Source organism: Entelurus aequoreus, linkage group LG26 (genome assembly GCF_033978785.1).
Source record: "Entelurus aequoreus isolate RoL-2023_Sb linkage group LG26, RoL_Eaeq_v1.1, whole genome shotgun sequence".
NCBI classification, from domain to species: Eukaryota; Metazoa; Chordata; class Actinopteri; order Syngnathiformes; family Syngnathidae; genus Entelurus; species Entelurus aequoreus.
Window position 1 is genome coordinate 27,862,286 of NC_084756.1, and position 22,598 is coordinate 27,884,883.

At 34.4% G+C, this 22,598-nt stretch overlaps 1 protein-coding gene across 1 annotated transcript; it reads right to left on the minus strand.

The window, feature by feature from the left end:
• Positions 1–1,049: 1,049 nt before the first annotated feature.
• Positions 1,050–21,578, minus strand: rdh5 (retinol dehydrogenase 5 (11-cis/9-cis)). The gene is made up of 6 exons (XM_062038260.1): positions 21,417–21,578; positions 20,709–20,777; positions 11,588–11,910; positions 4,919–5,177; positions 3,702–3,865; positions 1,050–1,498 (listed from the first exon to the last, which is right to left on the minus strand). Exons 2-6 carry the CDS (start codon positions 20,732–20,734, stop codon positions 1,278–1,280), a joined length of 993 nt encoding a protein of 330 aa, XP_061894244.1. The 5' UTR covers positions 20,735–20,777; positions 21,417–21,578; the 3' UTR covers positions 1,050–1,277.
• Between the last annotated feature and the right edge of the window lie 1,020 nt (positions 21,579–22,598).

Consider the following 22,598-nt stretch of genomic DNA (forward strand, 5'->3'; position numbering starts at 1 on the left):
CAGGCTTGTAGGGATGAATTAGCTTCTGTGTTTTTTCCTGACCTAACGTATGTACAGTATATATATATATATATATATATATATATATATATATATATATATATATATATATATATATATATATATATATATATATATAATTAAAGACGAAAATTATATCTATATGCAATTAATCGCTATTACTTTTGAGTTAACTATGAATATATCTATCTATATATATATATAGATATATATATATATATATGTATATATATATATATGTATATATATATATATATATATATATATATATATATGTATATATATATATATATGTATATATATATATATATATATATATATATATATATATATATATACATATACATATATATGTATACATATACATATATATATATATATATATATACATATATATATATATATATATATATATATATATATTATATATATACATACATATACATATATATGTATACATATACATATATATATATATATATATATATATATATATATATATATATATATATATATATATATATATATATATATATATATATATATATTTGTATATTAGGGCTGTCAAACGATTGAAATATTGAAATATAAAATATATAATTAAGATATTTAATCACGATAATCGCATTTTGTTCATAGTTAACTCAAAAGTAATAGCGATTAATTGCATATAGATATAATTTTCGTCTTTAATAAGTGTACCCTATACCAATCATTTTCAAGTTTTAACCGCACGAATGGACAATTAATTTCTCTTTATTGAAACGTGTTTATGAAATTATGCTCTTTTCAAAAAGGTAAACACAAAAGGGACAAACGCGCTTTTAATGAAAATTTAAAATGTTTTAACCTTCTCTATTTATTATTAAAATGTAATACTCAGCCTGCTAATCATTCTGTAATTTAGGACTCGACCAAAACACGATTTAAAATAATTTACGCAATATTTCAGCCATCCAGGAAACATGACAGAAATAATGGAAAAATAAAAATAAAGTGTTGAAATAAATTACGTTTATTTTTCTGGTTTTGACTAAGCTCATTCCTCAAGCTGAAGGAGCATAAATAGGCCGAGTATGGCAAAAAAAAGGCACATCACAGTCAAAATGAACAGTAAATTGCACCTTTTTTTTTTTAAACTAAATGAATTAAGGAAATATATTTTGACAAGAAAGATTACACACCTAACTTATGAATACATCAGTAATTATTATAAGTTACCACAACTAACTCTCTCCCATGAATGGAGGGGGGAGTCACACACTTTTGGACGGACGGGGCAGAACCAGCTTGAGCCCGATGTCGACCACGCAGGACGGCATGTACGAGAGCGGGATCCAGAGCAGCTTGGCGTCCCAGCCGGCGCTGTAGCGTGTGCGCGGGTACACGGCGGTCAGGGCGTGCTCCATGCAGGTGGTCACCTTGGTGAGGTCGGCGTCGCAGATGGCGTTCATGATGAACCGCTGGATCCTGATGTCTGCAACATCAAAACGTCATCGTTCGATTACACACGTGGAACAGTCTCGGTTTAGACTTTGAGTTAGATTGCACTGTTGCTGTTACCTTCTCTAGCTCAGGGGTTCTTAACCTTTTTGACCCCGGGGCCCACACAAATATTGACTCTAAATGAAGAATCTTACTCTCTAATCGTATTTAATAATCACATCTAATTTACGTATAGTTTAAAACCTAGTCAAACGATATAAAACCATGTGTAAATTATAAAGGCTTAGGTCAGGCTGATTACAAAAATAAACCCCAATCAAATATACAGCAAAAGAAGTGATTCATAAAAACTCATGGAAAATACATTTACATACAATTACACAGTGCTTAAATAGATAAATTATATATGAATTAATAATAAATAATAATATATAAGTTTCTTAAAAATAAACATCATTTAGACTCATTAAAGCTAATGAAAAAAAATTACATATCTATTAAAATGTATTAATTCAAAATTATTACAATTTACAAATTATGTAGTGCTAAAATCAATAAATTCTAACAAAATTAATAACAGATAATAATGATAATCATGATATATGTTTCTTAAATAAACATCACCATATAGACTCATTAAAACTGATTTAAAAAAAATAACATATCTGTTCAAATTTAATACAATTATTACAATTTGCAAATTATGTTGTGCCAAAATCAATCAATTCTAACAAAATTAATAATAGATAATAATATTCATCATGATAAATGTTTCTTAAATAAACTGTCAATAAAAAAATAAATTAAATAAAACTGATGAAAAATACATTTAATCTAATACAATTATTTATTACAATTTACAAATTATGTAGTGCTAAAATCAATAAATTCCAACGAAATTAATAACAGATAATAATGATAATCATGATATATGTTTCTTAAATAAACATCACCATATAGACTCATTAAAACTGATGAAAAAAAATTACATATCTGTCAAAATGTAATACAATTATGACAATTTGCAAATTATGTAGTGCTAAAATCAATAAATTCTAACAAAATTAATAACAGATAATAATGATAATCATGATATATGTTTCTTAAATAAACATCACCATATAGACTCATTAAAACTGATTAAAAAACAACAACATATCTGTTAAAATTTAATACAATTATTACAATTTGCAAATTATGTTGTGCCAAAATCAATAAATTCTAACAAAATTAATAATAGATAATAATAATCATCATGATAAATGTTTCTTAAATAAACAGTCAATAAAAAAATAAATTAAATAAAACTGATGAAAAATACATTTAATCTAATACAATTATTTATTACAATTTACAAATTATGTAGTGCTAAAATCAATAAATTCCAACGAAATTAATAACAGATAATAATGATAATCATGATATATGTTTCTTAAATAAACATCACCATATAGACTCATTAAAACTAATGAAAAAAAATTACATATCTGTCAAAATGTAATACAATTATGACAATTTGCAAATTATGTTGTGCTAAAATCAATAAATTCTATCTAAATTAATAATAGGTGATAATGATAATCATGATAAATGTTTCTTAAATAAACATCATCATATAAACTCATTGAAACTGATGAAATATAAATTGACATATCTGTTAAAATTTAATACAATTATTACAATTTGCAAATTATGTTGTGTTAAAATCAATAAATTCTAACTAAATTAATAATTGATAATAATAATCATCATGGTAAATGTTTCTTAAATAAACTGTCAATAAAATACAAAAATACAATAAAACTGATGAAAAATACATTTAATGTAATACAATTATTTATTACAATTTACAAATTATATTGTGCTAAAATACATACAGTACATTCTAACTAAATTAATAATAAATAATAATAATCATGACATATGTTTATTAAATAAATTAAAAAGGCAAATAAAATACAGCTTCACCCCTTTAGTCATAATTTTTGCGCTTAAGAAACTTCTACATGACTTTAGCGTCAAACTTCTTCTGTTTGCTTGATATTGTCATTACTGCCACAGATGGTGAGCAAGTGTACTACAACTATATATATTATATATATATTTAGAAATGTCTGGCGGGCCAGATTGAAAAGCTTAACGGGCCTTCATTTGCCCAGGTCTGGTACAGGCAAAGGAAAGGTGAAGCTACAGACAATTGTTTTCTACACATACAATGTGTTATGCACACTTACACTTATCAAGGTACTTGTCTCCATAGCTGGCTTGCACTTCCGGGCTGAGCTGGTCCCACAAGCGATGCAGCTCTCTCTCGATGGGATCCAGGTTGGTCACGGCGGTCTTGAAAAAGCCCGGTTCGATGATGCACACTTTCACCCCGAAGTAGTTGATGTCTCTCCTGTGCACAAAAATAGACAGACAGCAGCTTTATTTTGTCCATTCTTAACATGTGCAAGACACATAAGAACTGAAACTACATTTTCGGCACAATCCCGCTAAGAGCAGACATACGTTACAGGGGGACAAGACGGGACCGCCAACGGATCAGCCACTTACAGCGCTCCTTAAAAAGGTGGGAAAAAGGTGACATTGGGAAAGGGGGAAGAGTAAAAAAAAATATCAGTCTGAGGCTGGACCCTCAGGAGTGGTCCAGACTGAGTCCGAGGAAAAAACCTCACATAGCATGGCACACATAAACATGGTACATGTAATCAAAACAACTCGCAACAGAGGAGGGGAGAGTTGGGGCCCTGGAGGCCGGCTGCCGCTATTAAAGCGCTACTCAGCCCCCACAACCCCGGAGGAATTAAGCAGTGGTGAAGGCGTTGTGGTTAATACTATTAACCACAACATGTAAGTGTAAAGAAACACCAACAACATTATGATTTGTACATTTTCAAAAAGTGCTTGTTCTATTTTTAAACAAAGAAAACAATCCGAAGTTGTCTTTATTTTTAAGTTATCGTGCCGTGATTTTACCAGTCCGGCCCACTTGGGAGTAGATTTTTCTCCATGTGGCCCCCGATCTAAAATGAGTTTGACACCCCTGCTGTAATGTGATTGTTCATGTTGCTACAGCTTGGTTATTATTCAGGTTACGGAACGTAAATTAAGTATTTTTGGTGGTTTTTCGATGCATTTTCAGAGTGATTTCGAGGTAGAATGGATTGCTCCCATTAGCTGCACCGCCAGCCACCTAAAACGAGCCGATTATTACAAATTAGAACGTGAAAAAACACAAAAACCTTGGTCTTTTCATCTTTCATAACGATTGTGAACGATAGGCAAAATAAAAAATAAAAAGTGCAGTTCCCCTTTAAATTGAATTACAACAAAGTTAAATACCAACAGCTTTGTTATTAGGGCTACACAACAAAGAGCCATTGTTCCTGGCCCAGAGATCCTTTCAAAGAACCTTAATCCCCGGTCACACGCTGAGGCCCTTTCTCACCTGAGGCAGTCGGAGAAAGACTCCACAGCAAACTTGGAGATGCAGTAACCGCCGCCGTTGGCCGCCACCCTGCCCAGCACCGACGCCACGTTCACCACGCGCCCGCGGCCCTTCTTGACCAGGGGCAGGAAGGTCATCGTCATGGCGATGGTGCCGTTCATGTTGACCTTGAGCGTGCTGTGGAAGTCCTCCACTTTCATCCACTCGGTGGGGCCCATGGGTAATGAGCGGCCAGCGTTGTTCACGATACCCCAGAGTCCTAAGTGAAGAAGAAACTTAATATAATAATAATATGCATTAAAAAGTACTTTTATCTTTTCTTACTAAATGTATTTGTTCTTTCCATTTTGACATTTAAAAAATACATGTACTGAATGCAACTGCATATCTTTTAATATAGTCTAATAAACAAACAAAATATTATATATCATACATTCCAACTTTGTGTATGTAAATAAATACTTAAATATCGACAAAATATACAACAAAAGGTGAAAAAACTGATATTTATATTCTAGTTTCTTCAAAATAGCCACCCTTTGCTCTGATTACTGTTTTGCACACTCTTGGCATTCTCTCGATGAGCTTAAAGAGGTATAGTCAGTCACCTGAAAGGGTTTTCACTTCACAGGTGTCATAGTTTTGATGCCTTCAGTGACTATCTACGAGGTAAATAGTCATGAAAATAAAGAAAACACATTGAAATGAGAAGGGATGTCCTTACTTTTGGCCTGTACTGTATATGCTTCTTAAATAAACATCATCATTTAGACTCATTAAAACTGATGAAAAATACATTTAATCTAATACAATTATTTATTACAATTTACAAATTATGTTGTGCTAAAATACATAAGTTCAAACTAAATCAATAATAAATAATAATAATCATGATATATGTCTATTAAATTAAAGTGCAAATAAAAATACAGCTTCACCCCTTTAGACATAATTTTTGCACTTAAGAAACTTCTACATGACTTTAAAAAACTCAATATAATAAAAATAAAAGTTAAAAAGTACTTTATGTACTTTTATTTACAAACCCCGTTTCCATATGAGTTGGGAAATTGTGTTAGATGTAAATATAAACGGAATACAATGATTTGCAAATCCTTTTCAACCCATATTCAGTTGAATATGCTACAAAGACAACATATTTGATGTTCAAACTGATAAACTTTTTTTTTTTTGCAAATAATCATTAACTTTAGAATTTGATGGCAGCAACACGTGACAAAGAAGTTGGGAAAGGTGGCAATAAATACTGATAAAGTTGAGGAATGCTCATCAAACACTTATTTGGAACATCCCACAGGTGAACAGGCAAATTGGGAACAGGTGGGTGCCATGATTGGGTATAAAAGTAGATTCCATGAAATGCTCAGTCTTTCACAAACAAGGATGGGGTTGAGGGTCACCACTTTGTCAACAAATGCGTGAGCAAATTGTTGAACAGTTTAAGAAAAACCTTTCTCAACCAGCTATTGCAAGGAATTTAGGGATTTCACCATCTACGCTCCGTAATATCATCAAAGGGTTCAGAGAATCTGGAGAAATCACTGCACGTAAGCAGCTAAGCCCGTGACCTTCCATCCCTCAGGCTGTACTGCATCAACAAGCCACATCAGTGTGTAAAGGATATCACCACATGGGCTCAGGAACACTTCAGAAACCCACTGTCAGTAACTACAGTTGGTCGCTACATCTGTAAGTGCAAGTTAAAACTCTCCTATGCAAGGCGAAAACCGTTTATCAACAACACCCAGAAACGCCGTCGGCTTCGCTGGGCCTGAGCTCATCCAAGATGGACTGATACAAAGTGGAAAAGTGTTATGTGGTCTGACGAGTCCACATTTAAAATTGTTTTTGGAAACTGTGGACGTCGTGTCCTCCGGACCAAAGAGGAAAAGAACCATCCGGATTTTTTTTGGCGCAAAGTTGAAAAGGCAGCATGTGTGATGGTATGGGGGTGTATTAGTGCCCAAGACATGGGTAACTTACACATCTGTGAAGGCACCATTAATGCTGAAAGGTACATACAGCTTTTGGAGCAACATATGTTGCCATCCAAGCAACGTTACCATGGACGCCCCTGCTTATTTCAGCAAGAGAATGCCAAGCCACGTGTTACATCAGCGTGGCTTCATAGTAAAAGAGTGCGGGTACTAGACTGGCCTGCCTGTAGTCCAGACCTGTCTCCCATTGAAAATGTGTGGCGCATTATGAAGCCTAAAATACCACAACGGAGACCCCCGGACTGTTGAACAACTTAAAGCTGTACATCAGGCCAGTTTTGTTTTTTTAACCGTAAAAACAACTTTGGTAGTGTCTTTCCACATACAGTAACACACTATAAAAACAACAAAACAAAAACCTGGCAGCTCTGTTGCATGAATTGTACAGTAAAAAAAACAGTGGTAAGGTTTCTCCATTCCATTAACAGTAATATGCTGTATAAAAAAAATTAAAAAATTTACAGTAAAATTTTTGCGCCTGAGCTGCCAGTTTTTAACAGAAATATCTAAAGATTTTTTTCATAGCGCACGTAAAAAAGAAAATAATAATCAATTGTACACATGTATTATACATACATTTATATTCATATATTATTCACTGTTAGAAGTAGGGCTGTGAATCTTTCGGCACCATTCGATTCAATTCGATTCTTGGGGTTGGCGATTTGATTCAAATCGATTCTTGATTCAAAACCAATACTTTTTAATATCATTGGCTGGCAGTTTTATGATGAACTACATTCCTTCTTAAAACATATAAACAGCTCTGATGATACATTTCTATGCTACTAAAAAGAAACATGTTTTTGTTTAAAATTCTACCCAAACATTTAAAAAAGTCAAATACAAATAAGTATACAAATACAAATAAGTATACAAATAAGTATACAAAGAAGTATCCAACACTTCTCTTTTCTAAAGTAAATCTGTACAGCAGATATGATCATCTACATCAGGGGTGTCAAACTTGTTTTCATTGAGGGCCACACCGCAGTCATGGCTGCCATTAGAGGGCCGCTTGTAACAGTAAATAATTAATGAATTTGCCTATGAATTAGATTATTTTAAAAAATAATTAAATTTCAGTGTAAAAAAAGTCTGTGGATTTTACCACCCTTTTTTACGGAAAAAACTGGCAGCTTAATTGCCAGACTTTTACTGTAAAATATATGGTGTTTTTTTTTTTTGTTTTTTTTTTAAACATATTACTGTAAATGGAAAACATTTTTAAATTGTATTTTGGCAACTCAGCTGCCAGTTTTTTACCATAATAAAATGTGGTACCGTTATTCCATTTACATTAATACACCGTAAAAACATCCATCGTGGATTTTACAGTGAAAAAAAATAAACTGACAGCTCAGTCGACAGAATTTTACTGTAAAAAAAACCAAACCTTGGTTGTTTTTTTTTCAACGTACAGTAACGTGCAGTATAAACTAGAGATGTCCGATAATATCGGTCTGACGATATTATCGGCCGATAAATGCGTTAAAATGTAATATCGGAAATTATCGGTATCGTTTTTTTTATTATCAGTATCGGGTTTTTTTTTGTTTTGTTTTTTTTTTTTTATTAAATCCACATAAAAAACACAAGATACACTTACAATTAGTGCACTAACCCAAAAAAACCTCCCTCCCCTCATTCACACAAAAGGGTTGTTTCTTTCTGTTATTAATATTCTGGTTCCTACATTATATATCAATATATATCGATACAGTCTGCAAGGGATACAGTCCGTAAGCACACATGATTGTGCGTGCTGCTGCTCCACTAATAGTACTAACCTTTAACAGTTAATTTGACAAATGTTCATTAATTACTAGTTTCTATGTAACTGTTTTTATATTGTTTTACTTTCTTTTTTATTCAAGAAAATGTTTTTAATTTATTTATATTATTTTATTTTATTCATTTTTTTAAAAAGTACCTTATCTACACCATACCTGGTTGTCCAAATTAGGCATAATAATGTGTTAATTCCACGACTGTATATATCGGTTGATATCGGTATCGGTTGATATCGGTATCGGTAATTAAAGAGTTGGACAATATCGGCATATCGGATATCGGCAAAAAGCCATTATCGGACATCCCTAGTATAAACCTCTGTAAATTCTACAGTAAAATCTATTGGTCACTTTTATAGTGTACAATTGGATGGATAACTTGCTAAGTTAAGCAGATTTATTTGAATTTTTAATAAAAAAGTTTGATAATTTAATATTTGTTGCAATATTGGACACTATTTTTTCCCCTGTCAAAATGGAGAAAAAAACTAATAACTTTAGTAAAAAAAAAAAAAAAAAAGTAAAGAAAGAAAATATAGTATTTTATTGGTATTTTATTGACACAAATTATTTCCTGGCTTTTGTGGGCCATATAAAATGACGTTGAGGGCCAGGCCTTGAGTTTGACACCTGTGATCTACATCAACAACATGATTTGCCTGAGTGGCTGGACAGGACAAGTTTATTAAAAAAATTCATTAATTAATTTAAAAAATGTATATATTTTTTTTTAATAGAATAAAAATCGCGATTTATTCAAAAATGAGCTAGAAGCGGCCCTCTTAGGGCAACCATAACTGTGATGTGGCCTTGAATAAAAACGAGTTTGACACGCCTGTTCTAGGTGGAAACGGCACATTTAAGTTATGTCAGCAATACTGATGAAAAATCTACCCTTTTTATGTGCATGGTATTTTTAGAAATGACAATTGCGAGAAAAAAACAATCATAATCTAGAACATTCTAATCAACTGGACGTTTAAATTTTTTTTAACATGCGTGTATTGAGGAGATTTTGCACATGATAGGAGGTTAAAAATAGATAGTGAAAATAAGAGTATCTCTTCAATCCAATTTCCTGTATTAAAGTGAAAGTAAAAGTACCACTGATAGTCACACACACACTTGGTGTGGTGAAATGACCCTCTGCGTTTGACCCATCTCCTTGTTCCACCCCCTGGGAGGTAAATGGTAAATGGGTTATTCTTGTATAGCGCTTTTCTACCTTTTTAAGGAACTCAAAGCGCTTTGACACTATTTCCACATTCACCCACTCACACACACACTGATGGCGGGAGCTGCCATGCAAAGCGCTAACCACGACCCATCAGGAGCAAGGGTGAAGTGTCTTGCTCAAGGACACAACGAACGTGATTAGGATGGTAGAAGGTGGGGATTGAACCAGGAACCCTCAGGTTGCTGGCACAGCCACTCTCCCAACCGCGCCACGCCGTCCCCAAGTGAGGGGAGCAGTTAGCAGCAGCGGTGGCCGAGCTCGGGAAGCACTTTTTACTTTTTTTTTTTTTAATATTGATGCATATAAGGATCGATAGGCCTTGGTGGAGCTCTGTGCTCATACTCCTAGCCCCTTCCTGCTCTGCCACTGATGAGAATAGGATGGTGTGCAGCGTTAATGTTGGTCTTGTAAGGCAGTGGTACTAGTTTTTAAGCCGCGGTTGGAAATGTGTAAGGTTTGCAAAATTAAAATAAATTGTTTGTTTTGCACTAAAAAACAAATGATTAAACTTTTTTTTTCTTACATTTTTTTTTGGAAATAATTTTACATTTTTAATAAAGTTCTGTTTAGGGCCCTATATTGAGCCCTACGAACTCTACCTGGCAACAGGTGATGAGTGAATCTGAGTCTCTAAAAGTACCACTGATAGTCACACACACACTTGGTGTGGTATAGGAAATGACCCTCTGCATTTGACCCATCTCCTTGTTCCACCCCTTGGGAGGTGAGGGGAGCAGTGAGCAGGAGCGGTGGCCGAGCTCGGGAAGCATTTTTTACTTTTTTTATTTTTTTTTTACGTTGATGCATATAAGGATCGATAGGCCTTGGTGGAGCTCTGTGCTCATACTCCTAGCCCCTTCCTGCTCCGCCACTGATAAGAATAGGATGGTGTGCAGCGTTAATGTTGGTCTTGTAAGGCAGTGGTACTAGTTTTTAAGCCGCGGTTGGAAATGTGTAAGGTTTGGAAAATTAAAATAAATTGTTTGTTTTGCACTAAAAAACAAATGATTAAATTTTTTTTTTCTTAAAAAATTTTTTTGAAATAATTTTACATTTTTAATAAAGTTCTATTTAGGGCCCTATATTGAGCCCTACGAACTCTACCTGGCAACAGGTGATGAGTGAATCTGAGTCTCTAAAAGTACCACTGATAGTCACACACACACTTGGTGTGGTATAGGAAATGACCCTCTGCATTTGACCCATCTCCTTGTTCCACCCCTTGGGAGGTGAGGGGAGCAGTGAGCAGGAGCGGTGGCTGCGCTCTGGAAGCATTTTTTACTTTTTTTTTTTTTTTTTTTACATTGATGCATATAAGGATCGATAGGCCTTGGTGGAGCTCTGTGCTCTGTTGTGTAAACATACTACTAGCCCCTTCCTGCTCCGCCACTGATAAGAATATGATGGTGTGCAGCGTTAATGTTGGTCTTGTAAGGCGGTGGTACTAGGTTTTAAGCCGCGGTTGGAACTGTGTCAGGTTTGCAAAATTAAAATAAATGGTTTGTTTTGCACTTTGAAATAATTTTACATTTTTAATAAAGTTCTGTTTAGGGCCCTATATTGAGCCCTACGAACTCTACCTGGCAACAGGTGACGAGTGAATCTCCAAATAACACCTCACCATTATCGCCAACCTCTTCCTTGGTCCACTCCATGGCTTTCTGGATGCTGTCCTGACTGGTCACGTCCAGCAGGACCGTCTTCAAGTACGATCCCGTCATGCTTCTCAGTTCGTCAGCTCCCTTCTCCGTGAGGCAACCGGCCAGCACGCGGAAACCTTTTCGGTCCAGTTTCCTACACAGCAGGTTACCAAAGCCCGAGTCGCAGCCGGTCACAAAGACGTATTTGTCGGCCAAGTCTTCGATCTCCAGGCTGTCTCTGTACAGCCACACTGCCACCCATATCACTGTGAGGGTGCCAAGGATGTACAGCCAAGCATTGTCCCTGCAGGAGAAGACACGGATGCGACAAATATTTACCACACATATGATTATATTACGTACAGTCGCGGTCAAAAGTTGACATACACTTGTAAAAAACATAATGTCATGGCTGTCTTGGGTATCCAATCATTTCTACAACTCTTATTTTTTTGTGATATTTCAGGGGTCACCAACGCGGTGCCCGCGGGCACCAGGTAGCCCGTAAGGACCAGATGAGTCGCCCGCCGGCCTGTTCTAAAAATAGCTCAAATAGCAGCACTTACCAGTGAGCTGCCTCTATTTTTTAAATGTTATTTATTTACTAGCAAGCTGGTCTCGCTTTGCCCGACATTTTTAATTCTAAGAGAGACAAAACTCAAATAGAATTTGAAAATCCAAGAAAATATTTTAAAGACTTGGTCTTCACTTGTTTAAATAAATTCATAAATGTTTTTACTTTGCTTCTTATAACTTTCAGAAAGACAATTTTAGAGAAAAAAGACAACATTAAAAATTATTTCAGGATTTTTAAACACATATACCGTTTTACCTTTTGAATTCCTTCCTCTTCTTTCCTGACAATTTAAATCAATGTTCAAGTAAATTTTTTTTTTTATTATAAAGAATAATAAATAAATTTTAATTTAATTCTTCATTTTAGCTTCTTGTTTTTTCGACGAAGAATATTTGTGAAATATTTCTTCAAACTTATTATGATTAAAATTCAAAAAAATTATTCTGGCAAATCTAGAAAATCTGTAGAATCAAATTTAAATCTTATTTCAAAGTCTTTTGAATTTCTTTTAAAATTTTTGTTCTGGAAAATCTAAAAGAAATAATGATTTGTCTTTGTTAGAAATATAGCTTGGTCCAATTTGTTATATATTCTAACAAAGTTTAGATTGGATTTTAACCTATTTAAAACATGTCATCAAAATTCTAAAATTAATCTTAATCAGGAAAAATTACTAATGATGTTCCAGAAATTATTTTTTGTAAGTCTTACTCTTCTTTTTTTCGGTTGAATTTTGAATTTTAAAGAGTCGAAATTGAAGATAAACTATGTTTCAAAATTTAATTGTCATTTTTTTCGTGTTTTCTCCTCTTTTAAACCGTTCAATTAAGTGTAAATATCATTAATTATTAATAATAACGTAGCGTTAAAGGTAAATTGAGCAAATTGGCTATTTCTGGCAATTTATTTAAGTGTGTATCAAACTGGTAGCCCTTCGCATTAATCAGTACCCAAGAAGTAGCCCTTGGGTTCAAAAAGGTTGGTGACCCCTGTGATGTAGTGATTGGAGCACATACTTGTTGGTCACAAAAAACATTCATGAAGTTTGGTTCTTTTATGAATTTATTATGGGTCTACTGAAAATGTGAGCAAATCTGCTGGGTCAAAAGTATACATACAGCAATGTTAATATTTGCTTACATGTCCCTTTGCATGTTTCACTGCAATAAGGCGCTTTTGGTAGCCATCCACAAGCTTCTGCTTGAATTTCTGACCACTCCTCTTGACAAAATTGGTGCAGTTCGGCTAAATTTGTTGGTTTTCTGACATGGACTTGTTTCTTCAGCATTGTCCACACGTTTAAGTCAGGACTTTGGGAAGGCCATTCTAAAACCTTCATTCTAGCCTGATTTAGCCATTCCTTTACCACTTTTGACGTGTGTTTGGGGTCATTGTCCTGTTTGTTTTTATTTTAGTGTACAGCTCCACTAATGGACATTGGAGTGTTACTTTCAAAGGCAAAATTAAAGTATTGCTAGAAACATAATTTTATATGGGACTTTATTGTATTATATGTATAGTACATGTTCCAAAAAGAAAAAAGCATAAAACACCACCAGAATTAGAGATATTACAAGTCAAAGTGATGAAGCTTAGTGTTACGCTCATGACTTGGTGTAACTAAACATTACCCTATAAGATGAAGGCAATTGCATTTTATGGATAATTGAAATGTATTCAATGTTTAGAAATGAATATTTAAATATACTAAATGTAAAAAAGGGAATAAATATTCAAAATAAGATCATTAAAGGAAATCTAGTTTGGTTACGCCATCATGAGCGCAACACAAGGTTGTAAAAGTTTCAACTACAATTCTAAATAAGATGTCAAAAGCAAACTGAAATCAAATACACACAGCTTGAATATTGATCAATACCTATTTAAATTTAGTAATACATAAATATGATGATTTATCAAAATATAAAGGAAATATACCTGAATAGAACGCTCATGATGGTTACACCAAAAAGTAACGCTATGAATCGCGTTTTTCCAAGTTTTTGGGGCATTTTTATGCTATTTCCAAGTATCTACTTTTTATTATCGTTGATTTTAAATGGTCAAACGAATGCATATTATACATGCATGCCCTAATAAATAACAAAAAAAGTCACATTTATTTTGATTGTTACATTTTGAAGTACATTTGTGCAGGTGGGTGCGAATGTACCCATTACCAGAGCTGTGTACTTTTAGTTTTACTTATACAACCCCAGCACCGCAAAAAGTCAGTATACAAAAACAATTTGAATTTTTTTTTAAAAATGAGGGGTATTTTATTTGAACTAAGCAAAATTATCTGCCAATAGAACAAGAAAATTCGTCTTGTCAAGACTTTCCAAAACAAGTAAAATTAGCTAACCTCAATGAACCCAAAAATACCTTAAAATAAGTATATTCTCACTAACAACAAGTGCACTTTTCTTGGTAGAAAAAAAAGAGACCTTTTTGCTCAATATGTTGAAAAATATTCTTAAATAAATGCTAGTGCCATTATCTTGACATAATGATATGCGCTCGGCATCATGATTTTTTTTTTTCATGCTTGAAGTAAGAAATTATAAATGCTGTAAAATGTAATATCGGAAATTATCGGTATCGTTTTTTTATTATCGGTATCGTTTTTGGGTTTTTTTTATGTTGTTTTTTTATTTTTTATTAAATCAACATAAAAAACACAAGATACACTTACAATTAGTGCACCAACCCAACCCCCCCCCCCCCCCCCCCAATACACTCATTCACACAAAAGGGTTGTTTCTTTCTGTTATTAATATTCTGGTTCCTACATTATATATCAATATATATCAATACAGTCTGCAAGGGATACAGTCCGTAAGCACACATGATTGTGCGTGCTGCTGCTCCACTAATAGTACTAACCTTTAACAGTTAATTTTACTCATTTTCATTAATTACTAGTTTCTATGTAACTGATGTTATATTGTTTTACTTTCTTTTTTATTCAAGAAAATGTTTTTAACTTATTTATCTTATTTTATTATTATTTTTTAAAAGGACCTTATCTTCACCATACCTGGTTGTCCAAATTAGGCATAATAATGTGTTAATTCCACGACTGTATATATCGGTATCGGTTGATATCGGTATCGGTAATTAAAGAGTTGGACAATATCGGAATATTGGCAAAAAGCCATTATCGGACATCCCTACTTGTGAGTGTTAATGACACAGCTTTGCAACAGTTGATATTCTAGTTTCAAGCATGTTTTACTCAATATAGCTCATCAAATCTCAGCAACAAGCTGTAATATCTTACTGACATCATTTAGGACCAAAACCCTTAAAACAAGTAAAACACTAACATTAAAAATCTGCTTAGTGAGAAGAATTATCTTATCAGACAGAAAATAAGCAAATATAACCCTTATTTGAGATATTTAATCTTACTTAGATTTCAGTTTTTGCAGTGAGAAAGAAGTATGGAATCACCGGTCTTTGAAGGATGTTCATTCGGTCGATTCATTTTGTAGAACAAAGAAGATAACAGACGTGACACAAATTTGTAGTCATTTCAAATGGTAGCTTTCTGGCTTTAAGAAACACTAAAATAAATCTAGAATATTGTCATGATCTGGCAGCTCTGGTTCCTGGGTCACGGGCCTGATACTCATTTTTTCCTGACTACTTAAACTCTCCAGTCTATTCACTCGGCGCCATTAGAGTCCTGATGGTTCACCCTTACAGTCGTGTTCATTTCCTCTGCTGTGGCTCCACTCCCGCTTCTCGTTCCTGTGGCTTTGCCCCATCGCTGCCGTGTAGTGTTAACAGTTTCCTCTCCACATCATTTGTGTGCGTTTTCTGTTTCTCCTACTATGGCTAAGCCGTCCGTGACAAATATAAAATGTAGTAGTCAGTCACAAATTCATTGTTAAATTAAGCAGAGTAAAAAAAAAATGGAATCACTCAAACATCCATCCATCCATCCATCCATCTTCCTCCGCTTATCCGAGGTCGGGTCGCGGGGGCAGCAGCCTAAGCACGGAAGCCCAGACTTCCCTCTCCCCCAGCCACTTCTTCCCGGGGGATCCCGAGGCGTTCCCATAGTCTTCCCAACGTGTCCTGGGTCTTCCCTGTGGCCTCTTACCGGTCGGACGTGCCCTAAACACCTCCCTAAGGAGGCGTTCGGGTGGCATCCTGACCAGATTCCCGAACCACCTCATCTGGCTCCTCTCGATGTGGAGGAGCAGTGGCTTTACTTTGAGCTCCTCCCGGATGGCAGAGCTTCTCACCCTATCTCTAAGGGAGAGACCCGCCACCCGGCGGAGGAAACTCATTTCGGCCGCTTGTACCCGTGATCTTGTCCTTTCGGTCACAACCCAAAGCTCATGACCATAGGTGAGGATGGGAACGTAGATCGACCGGTAGATTGAGAGCTTTGCCTTGCGGCTCAGCTCCTTCTTCACCCCAACAGACCGATACAGCGTCCGCATTACTGAAGACGCCGCACCGATCCGCCTGTCGATCTCACCATCCACTCTTCCCTCACTCGTGAACAAGACTCCGAGGTACTTGAACTCCTCCACTTGGGGCAAGGTCTCCTCCCCAACCCGGAGATGGCACTCCACCCTTTTCCGGGCGAGAACCATGGACTCGGACTTGGAGGTGCTGACTTTGTTGCACCACCTCTGGCTTTTCTAACAGCGTGCAGTCTCTTGAGGCATGGACTTAACGAGTGACAAACAGAACTCTTCGTCAATCTTGCTTCAACTTGATCTGATTGCTGTTGTCAGATCAGCTTTGCAGGTTGGAGTCTTGTCATGGACCATTTTCTTCTATTTCCACCACATATTTTACATTGGATTGAGATCCAGACTAATTGCAGGCCATGACATTGACCTTATGTGTCCTTCTTCAGGGAAGGTTTGTCCAGTTTTTGCTCTATGGTGAACTGCATAATCATCTTGAAAAATGATGTCATCACCCCAAACACCCTTTCCATTGATGAAATAAGTGTCCAAAAAGTCAATGTAAACTTGTGCATTATCAGACATGCAGCCCCATATCATTAATGACTGTGGAAATGTGCATGTTTTCTTCAGGCAGTCGTCTTCATAAATTCCAAACAAAAGTACCTGCATCATCACTTTGCCTAATGCCGATTCACAATACATCACTAAATACGACTTTTATTCAGTCATCTGTAGTCTACTATCGTTTTTTCTTTGCCCATTGGAACCTTGTTTTTTATGTTTGGGTGTTATTGACGGCTTTAGTTGAGCTTTTCTGTATTTAAATCCCAGTTTGGTCACAGATGTTGAGTCCAGTTTCCGCGTCTTTGTTCTTCATTTGTTTGCTGTGAATTTTCTGTTTTCAAGACTTATCGCTTTAAGCTTTCCGTATTGACGCTTTGATGTTGTCCTTGGTCTACCAGTATGCTTGCCTTTTACAGCCTTCCCATGTTGTTTGTACTTGGTCCAGGTTTTAGACACAGAATACTGTGAACAATCAAAATATTTTGCAACATTGGGTGATGGTTTACCTTCTTCAAAAAGTTCGGTAATCTTCTCATTTGTTACAATTGACAACTCTTGTGTTGGAGCCATGATTCGTGTCAATCCACCTGGTGCAACAGCTGTCAACACTCCTTTTTAACTGCATACTAATCAACAGGTTCAATCTGATATACACTACCGTTCAAAAGTTTGGGGTCACCCAAAAAATTTTGTGGAATAGCCTTCATTTCTAAGAACAAGAATAGACTGTCGAGTTTCAGATGAAAGTTCTCTTTTTCTGGCCATTTTGAGCGTTTAATTGACCCCACAAATGTGATGCTCCAGAAACTCAATCTGCTCAAAGGAAGGTCAGTTTTGTAGCTTCTGTAATGAGCTAAACTGTTTTCAGATGTGTGAACATGATTGCACAAGGGTTTTCTAATCATCAATTAGCCTTCTGAGCCAATGAGCAAACACATTGTACCATTAGAACACTGGAGTGATAGTTGCTGGAAATGGGCCTCTATACACCTATGGAGATATTGCACCAAAAACCAGACATTTGCAGCTAGAATAGTCATTTACCACATTAGCAATGTATAGAGTGTATTTCTTTCAAGTTAAGACTAGTTTAAAGTTATCTTCATTGAAAAGTACAGTGCTTTTCCTTCAAAAATAAGGACATTTCAATGTGACCCCAAACTTTTGAACGGTAGTGTAGGTGTTAGCTTTGAAAATCAAAATTTACAGGGTGATTCCTTACTTTCTCTCCTCAGAATTGAGTGATTCCATAATTTCCACTGTGCTTGATCAACAAATGAAACTATTACATAGTACCACAATTTATTTTCTTGATTTATTTTAGTGTTTCTTAAAGCCAGAAAGTTGCCATTTGAAATGACTTGTGTTTTCTGTCATGCCTGTAAACTGAGTGAACATCCTCCAAGTCTGGTGATTCCATAACTCTAGCCAGGGGTTTTAAACAAGGATAGTCTGTATTTATCAAAGCATATCTTTGATTTATTAATTTCTTCTGTTAATAGTATTATTTTGTTCAGTGTTCTCTCCTAAACAAAATGTGGTTGTATTGTCTTCAAATTGTGCTAATTTTAAGTCATTTTGTAACTTGGAAATGTTGTTTACATAGAATTTAAACAATTTTGGTCCCAGTGTTGATCCCTGGGGTACGCCGCATGATATATTTAAAGCTGCAATATGTGCAAAATTTGCCTAGTTACACGTATTGCTTCCTGTTGGTTAAGTAGCTTCTTACCAAGGACCTGGCACTCACAATCAGCCCTTTGATGCCATACTGTTCCAATGTTTTTTTTAAATATAAACGTTTGTAAGATATTATGGTTAATTGTATAAAATGCTTTTGTTAAGTTCATAAACGCATAATAATGGGGTTACTTCACTCTCTGGGAAAACAGTTTAATTCAGGGGTTCTTAACCTTTTTGACCTTGGGGCCCAACTTTTCTACTACAGAAGCCCAAACAAATATTAACTCAAAATTGTATTCAATAATCATATCTAGCTTACTTACAGTTTACAACCTTGTCAAATGATATAAAATCATGTGTTAATTATCAAGGCTTAGGTCAGGCTGATTACAAAATAAATACCCATCAACTATACAGCAAAAGAAGGGATTTATAAAAACTGATGAAATATAAATTTACACACAATGACACAGTGCTTAACTAAATAAATTCTAACTAAATTAATAATAAATAATATTATATGTTTCTTAAATAAACATCAGCATATGTACTCATTAAAACTGATGGGAAAAAAATACATATCTATTAAAATTTAACACAATTATTACAATTTACAAATTATGTTGTGCTACAATCAATAAATTCTAACTAAATTAATAATAGATAATAATGATAATCATGGTGTGATCCTTAAATAAACGTTATCATATAAACTCATTGAAACCGATGAAAAATAAATTGACGTATCTGTTAAATTTAATACGATTATTACAATTTACAAATTATGTTGAGCTAAAATCAATAAATTCTAACTAAACTAATAATAGATAATAATGATATGTGTTTCTTAAATAAACATGATCATATAAACTCAATGAAACTGATGAAAAATAAAATGACATATCAAAATTTAATACAATTAGTACAATTTACAAATCATGTTGTGCTAAAATCAATAAATTCTAACTAAATTAATATTAGATAAAAATACTAATAATTATGATGTTTCTTAAATAAACATCATTATATAAACTCATTGAAACCGATGAATAATAAATCGACATGTGTTCAAATTGAATACGATTATTACAATTTACAAATTATGTTGTGCTAAAATCAATAAATTCTAACTAAATTAATAATAGATAATAATGATAACCATGATATATGTTTCTTAAATAAACATAATCATACAAACTCATTGAAACTGCTTAAAAATTAATTGACATATCTGTTAAATTGAATATGATTATTACAATTGACAAATTATGTTTTGCTAAAATAAATAAGTTCTAACAAAATTAATAATAGATAATAATAATCATGATAAATGTTCCTAAATAAACTGTCAATAAAATTAAAGTGCAAATGAAAACACAGCTTGACCACTTTAGTCATAATTTTTTGCGCTTAAGAAACTTCTACATGACTTTAGCGCTAAACTTCTTCTGTTTGCTTGATACTGTCATTACTGCCACAAATGGTGAAAAAGTGTATTACAACTAAGTACCACTGCGTCCCATACGGATCACAGCTGAGAAACAGATATTTTTTGGCCGCCCTCGAGGGGGCGCTTGGGCCCAACAATGGGCCCAGGCCCTATGGTTAAAAGACACTGGTTTAGTTGACTCACTCTGCATTACAGTTTGTAGTCTATCCAGAAACATGTCTACAAATATTATAAAAAATGTAAGGCATCGTTGAAACATTACTCAGTATTACATGTAAAATATGTTTCCTTATTTTTTTTTTCACCACAGCACCATCTACTGGATTTGGTAAGGTACTGCTCCAGTTTAGCCACTGCAAAATATTCCCTTTATTATATTCAACGTTTCTTACCCTAAAAGATCATAAACAAACTCCATGTTGCCTCCAGGGTCTGAAGTAGACGTGCGGTCACCTGGAGGACTGTTAGTGGGGGAAAAAAGAAGTTGCCAAATCAGAAATGAGTTGGGAAAAACTGCAATAAATCAATGAGTTAATCATAGTCTTGATTGATTTTGTGACGTTGCACAGAAGCCAGTCCTCTTAGTGGAGGATCGTAGTTGTACATTTCAGCTTGGGCCACATGAGAAATATTTGCCTAATACTATTAGGAAAGACAGAAAGGCATTTGTGAGGGATGGAGAGCCAGGGAGATGGGGGCCTGCATTGTTGGCAAGTATAAACATAATTAATGCCCGTGACGGAGCTGCTTACAGTACATGCTGCTGGAAACCGATTACTTTCCAGCCTTTATTATTCAGAGAAAAACTTTCATTTTATAGGCTCTGGTTAGTATTTAATTGATCGATTGAGTCTTATTATGCTGTACTATTTTAGCCCACTTTAACTGGATTTTACTTATTCTATATCATTGTAAATAATGGTTAAAATTACTTAAAAACATTGGGAAAAAAAATGAAGAAAATGTTTTGTGTTTTTTAAAATAAATTAATGACTTCATTTAATTACAGGTAATGTGTAATATTTTGAATCAAGGTGGTCAATAAGCAAAAAGTCCAACAAATAACATTAGCAAGTGTATGAGTAATAATTTCATCCTACCTTTTTCATCTACTTGAAGTTGGACGTTTTTATGTTGCCTTTCCCACTGCGGTTTTCCTTGGGTCCTTGCTCAAAGGAGGCCGCTGAAAAAAGAGGCTTTCACTCCCGCTGGCCGCGCTTTATCCCTTAGGACAAGTCCGCAATTAGTAATCCCAAATCCATAAGCATTTGGTTTGTGCACGTGTGCACCTTGAGAAAAAGAAAAGTGAGAATGAGCAAGATAAGCCAACTTCTCACTGCGTTGCATTACTTTTAAATAACTGCGGGCTCAGTAAAGTTTTCTTTTTATGTGAACAAACACAATAAGGCTTTTTGATAAAACAAACTTAATGTAATCCTACGTGTTAATAAAGCCTTTTATAAAGGATTAATTCTTAAGCCTGATGTAAAGAGGGGATATTATTGCAGTTTGTTTGCAATTATTCTATAAATAACGATGGCTGAATTTAGTTTTCAAAAATTCAATCCCAGTAGTTTTGTAGGAAATCCTACTAAAAACTAAGCACACCTGTACTGTAAATATTTGGATAGTAATACTGTCTTTTTCCTCTAAAGCAGGGGTGTCAAACTCATTTTAGATCAGGGGCCACATGGAGAAAAATCTACTCCCAAGTGGTAAAATCACGGCACGATAACTTAAAAATAAAGACAACTTCAGATTGTTTTCTTTGTTTAAAAATAGAACAAGCACATTCTGAAAATGTACAAATCATAATGTTGCGGTTAATAGTATTCTATCTCTATTTGTCGTTATTTATACTTTCTGAATAAATTATGTTATAACGTTCAGTCAACTCATTGGTGTTAATTTTCAATCTATCAAGATAAAAAAATATCAAAATCAAATTACAGGATGTTATTTATGTAGTTTTCTCATTTTCCTCAACTGGTGCACTAACATCATGTGTTTTTTTTTTACATATGTAGCATAATCTACAACAGGCTTTGGCAATTATTTTGACTCAGGGCTCAGGGGCCAAATTTAGAGAAAAAAAATGTGACTGGGGGCCGGTATATCTATTTTTAGGAACACTATAATAGGAACAATAATGTCTGATTGAATGCTAAAAACGTTATGACAGACCGCCTTAAAAAAAGGAATGGAATTTTAAATTTTTTTACTGAATGAGACACCCAGAATGTACATGAAAATAAAGAATGTACAATATATCGTTACAATAT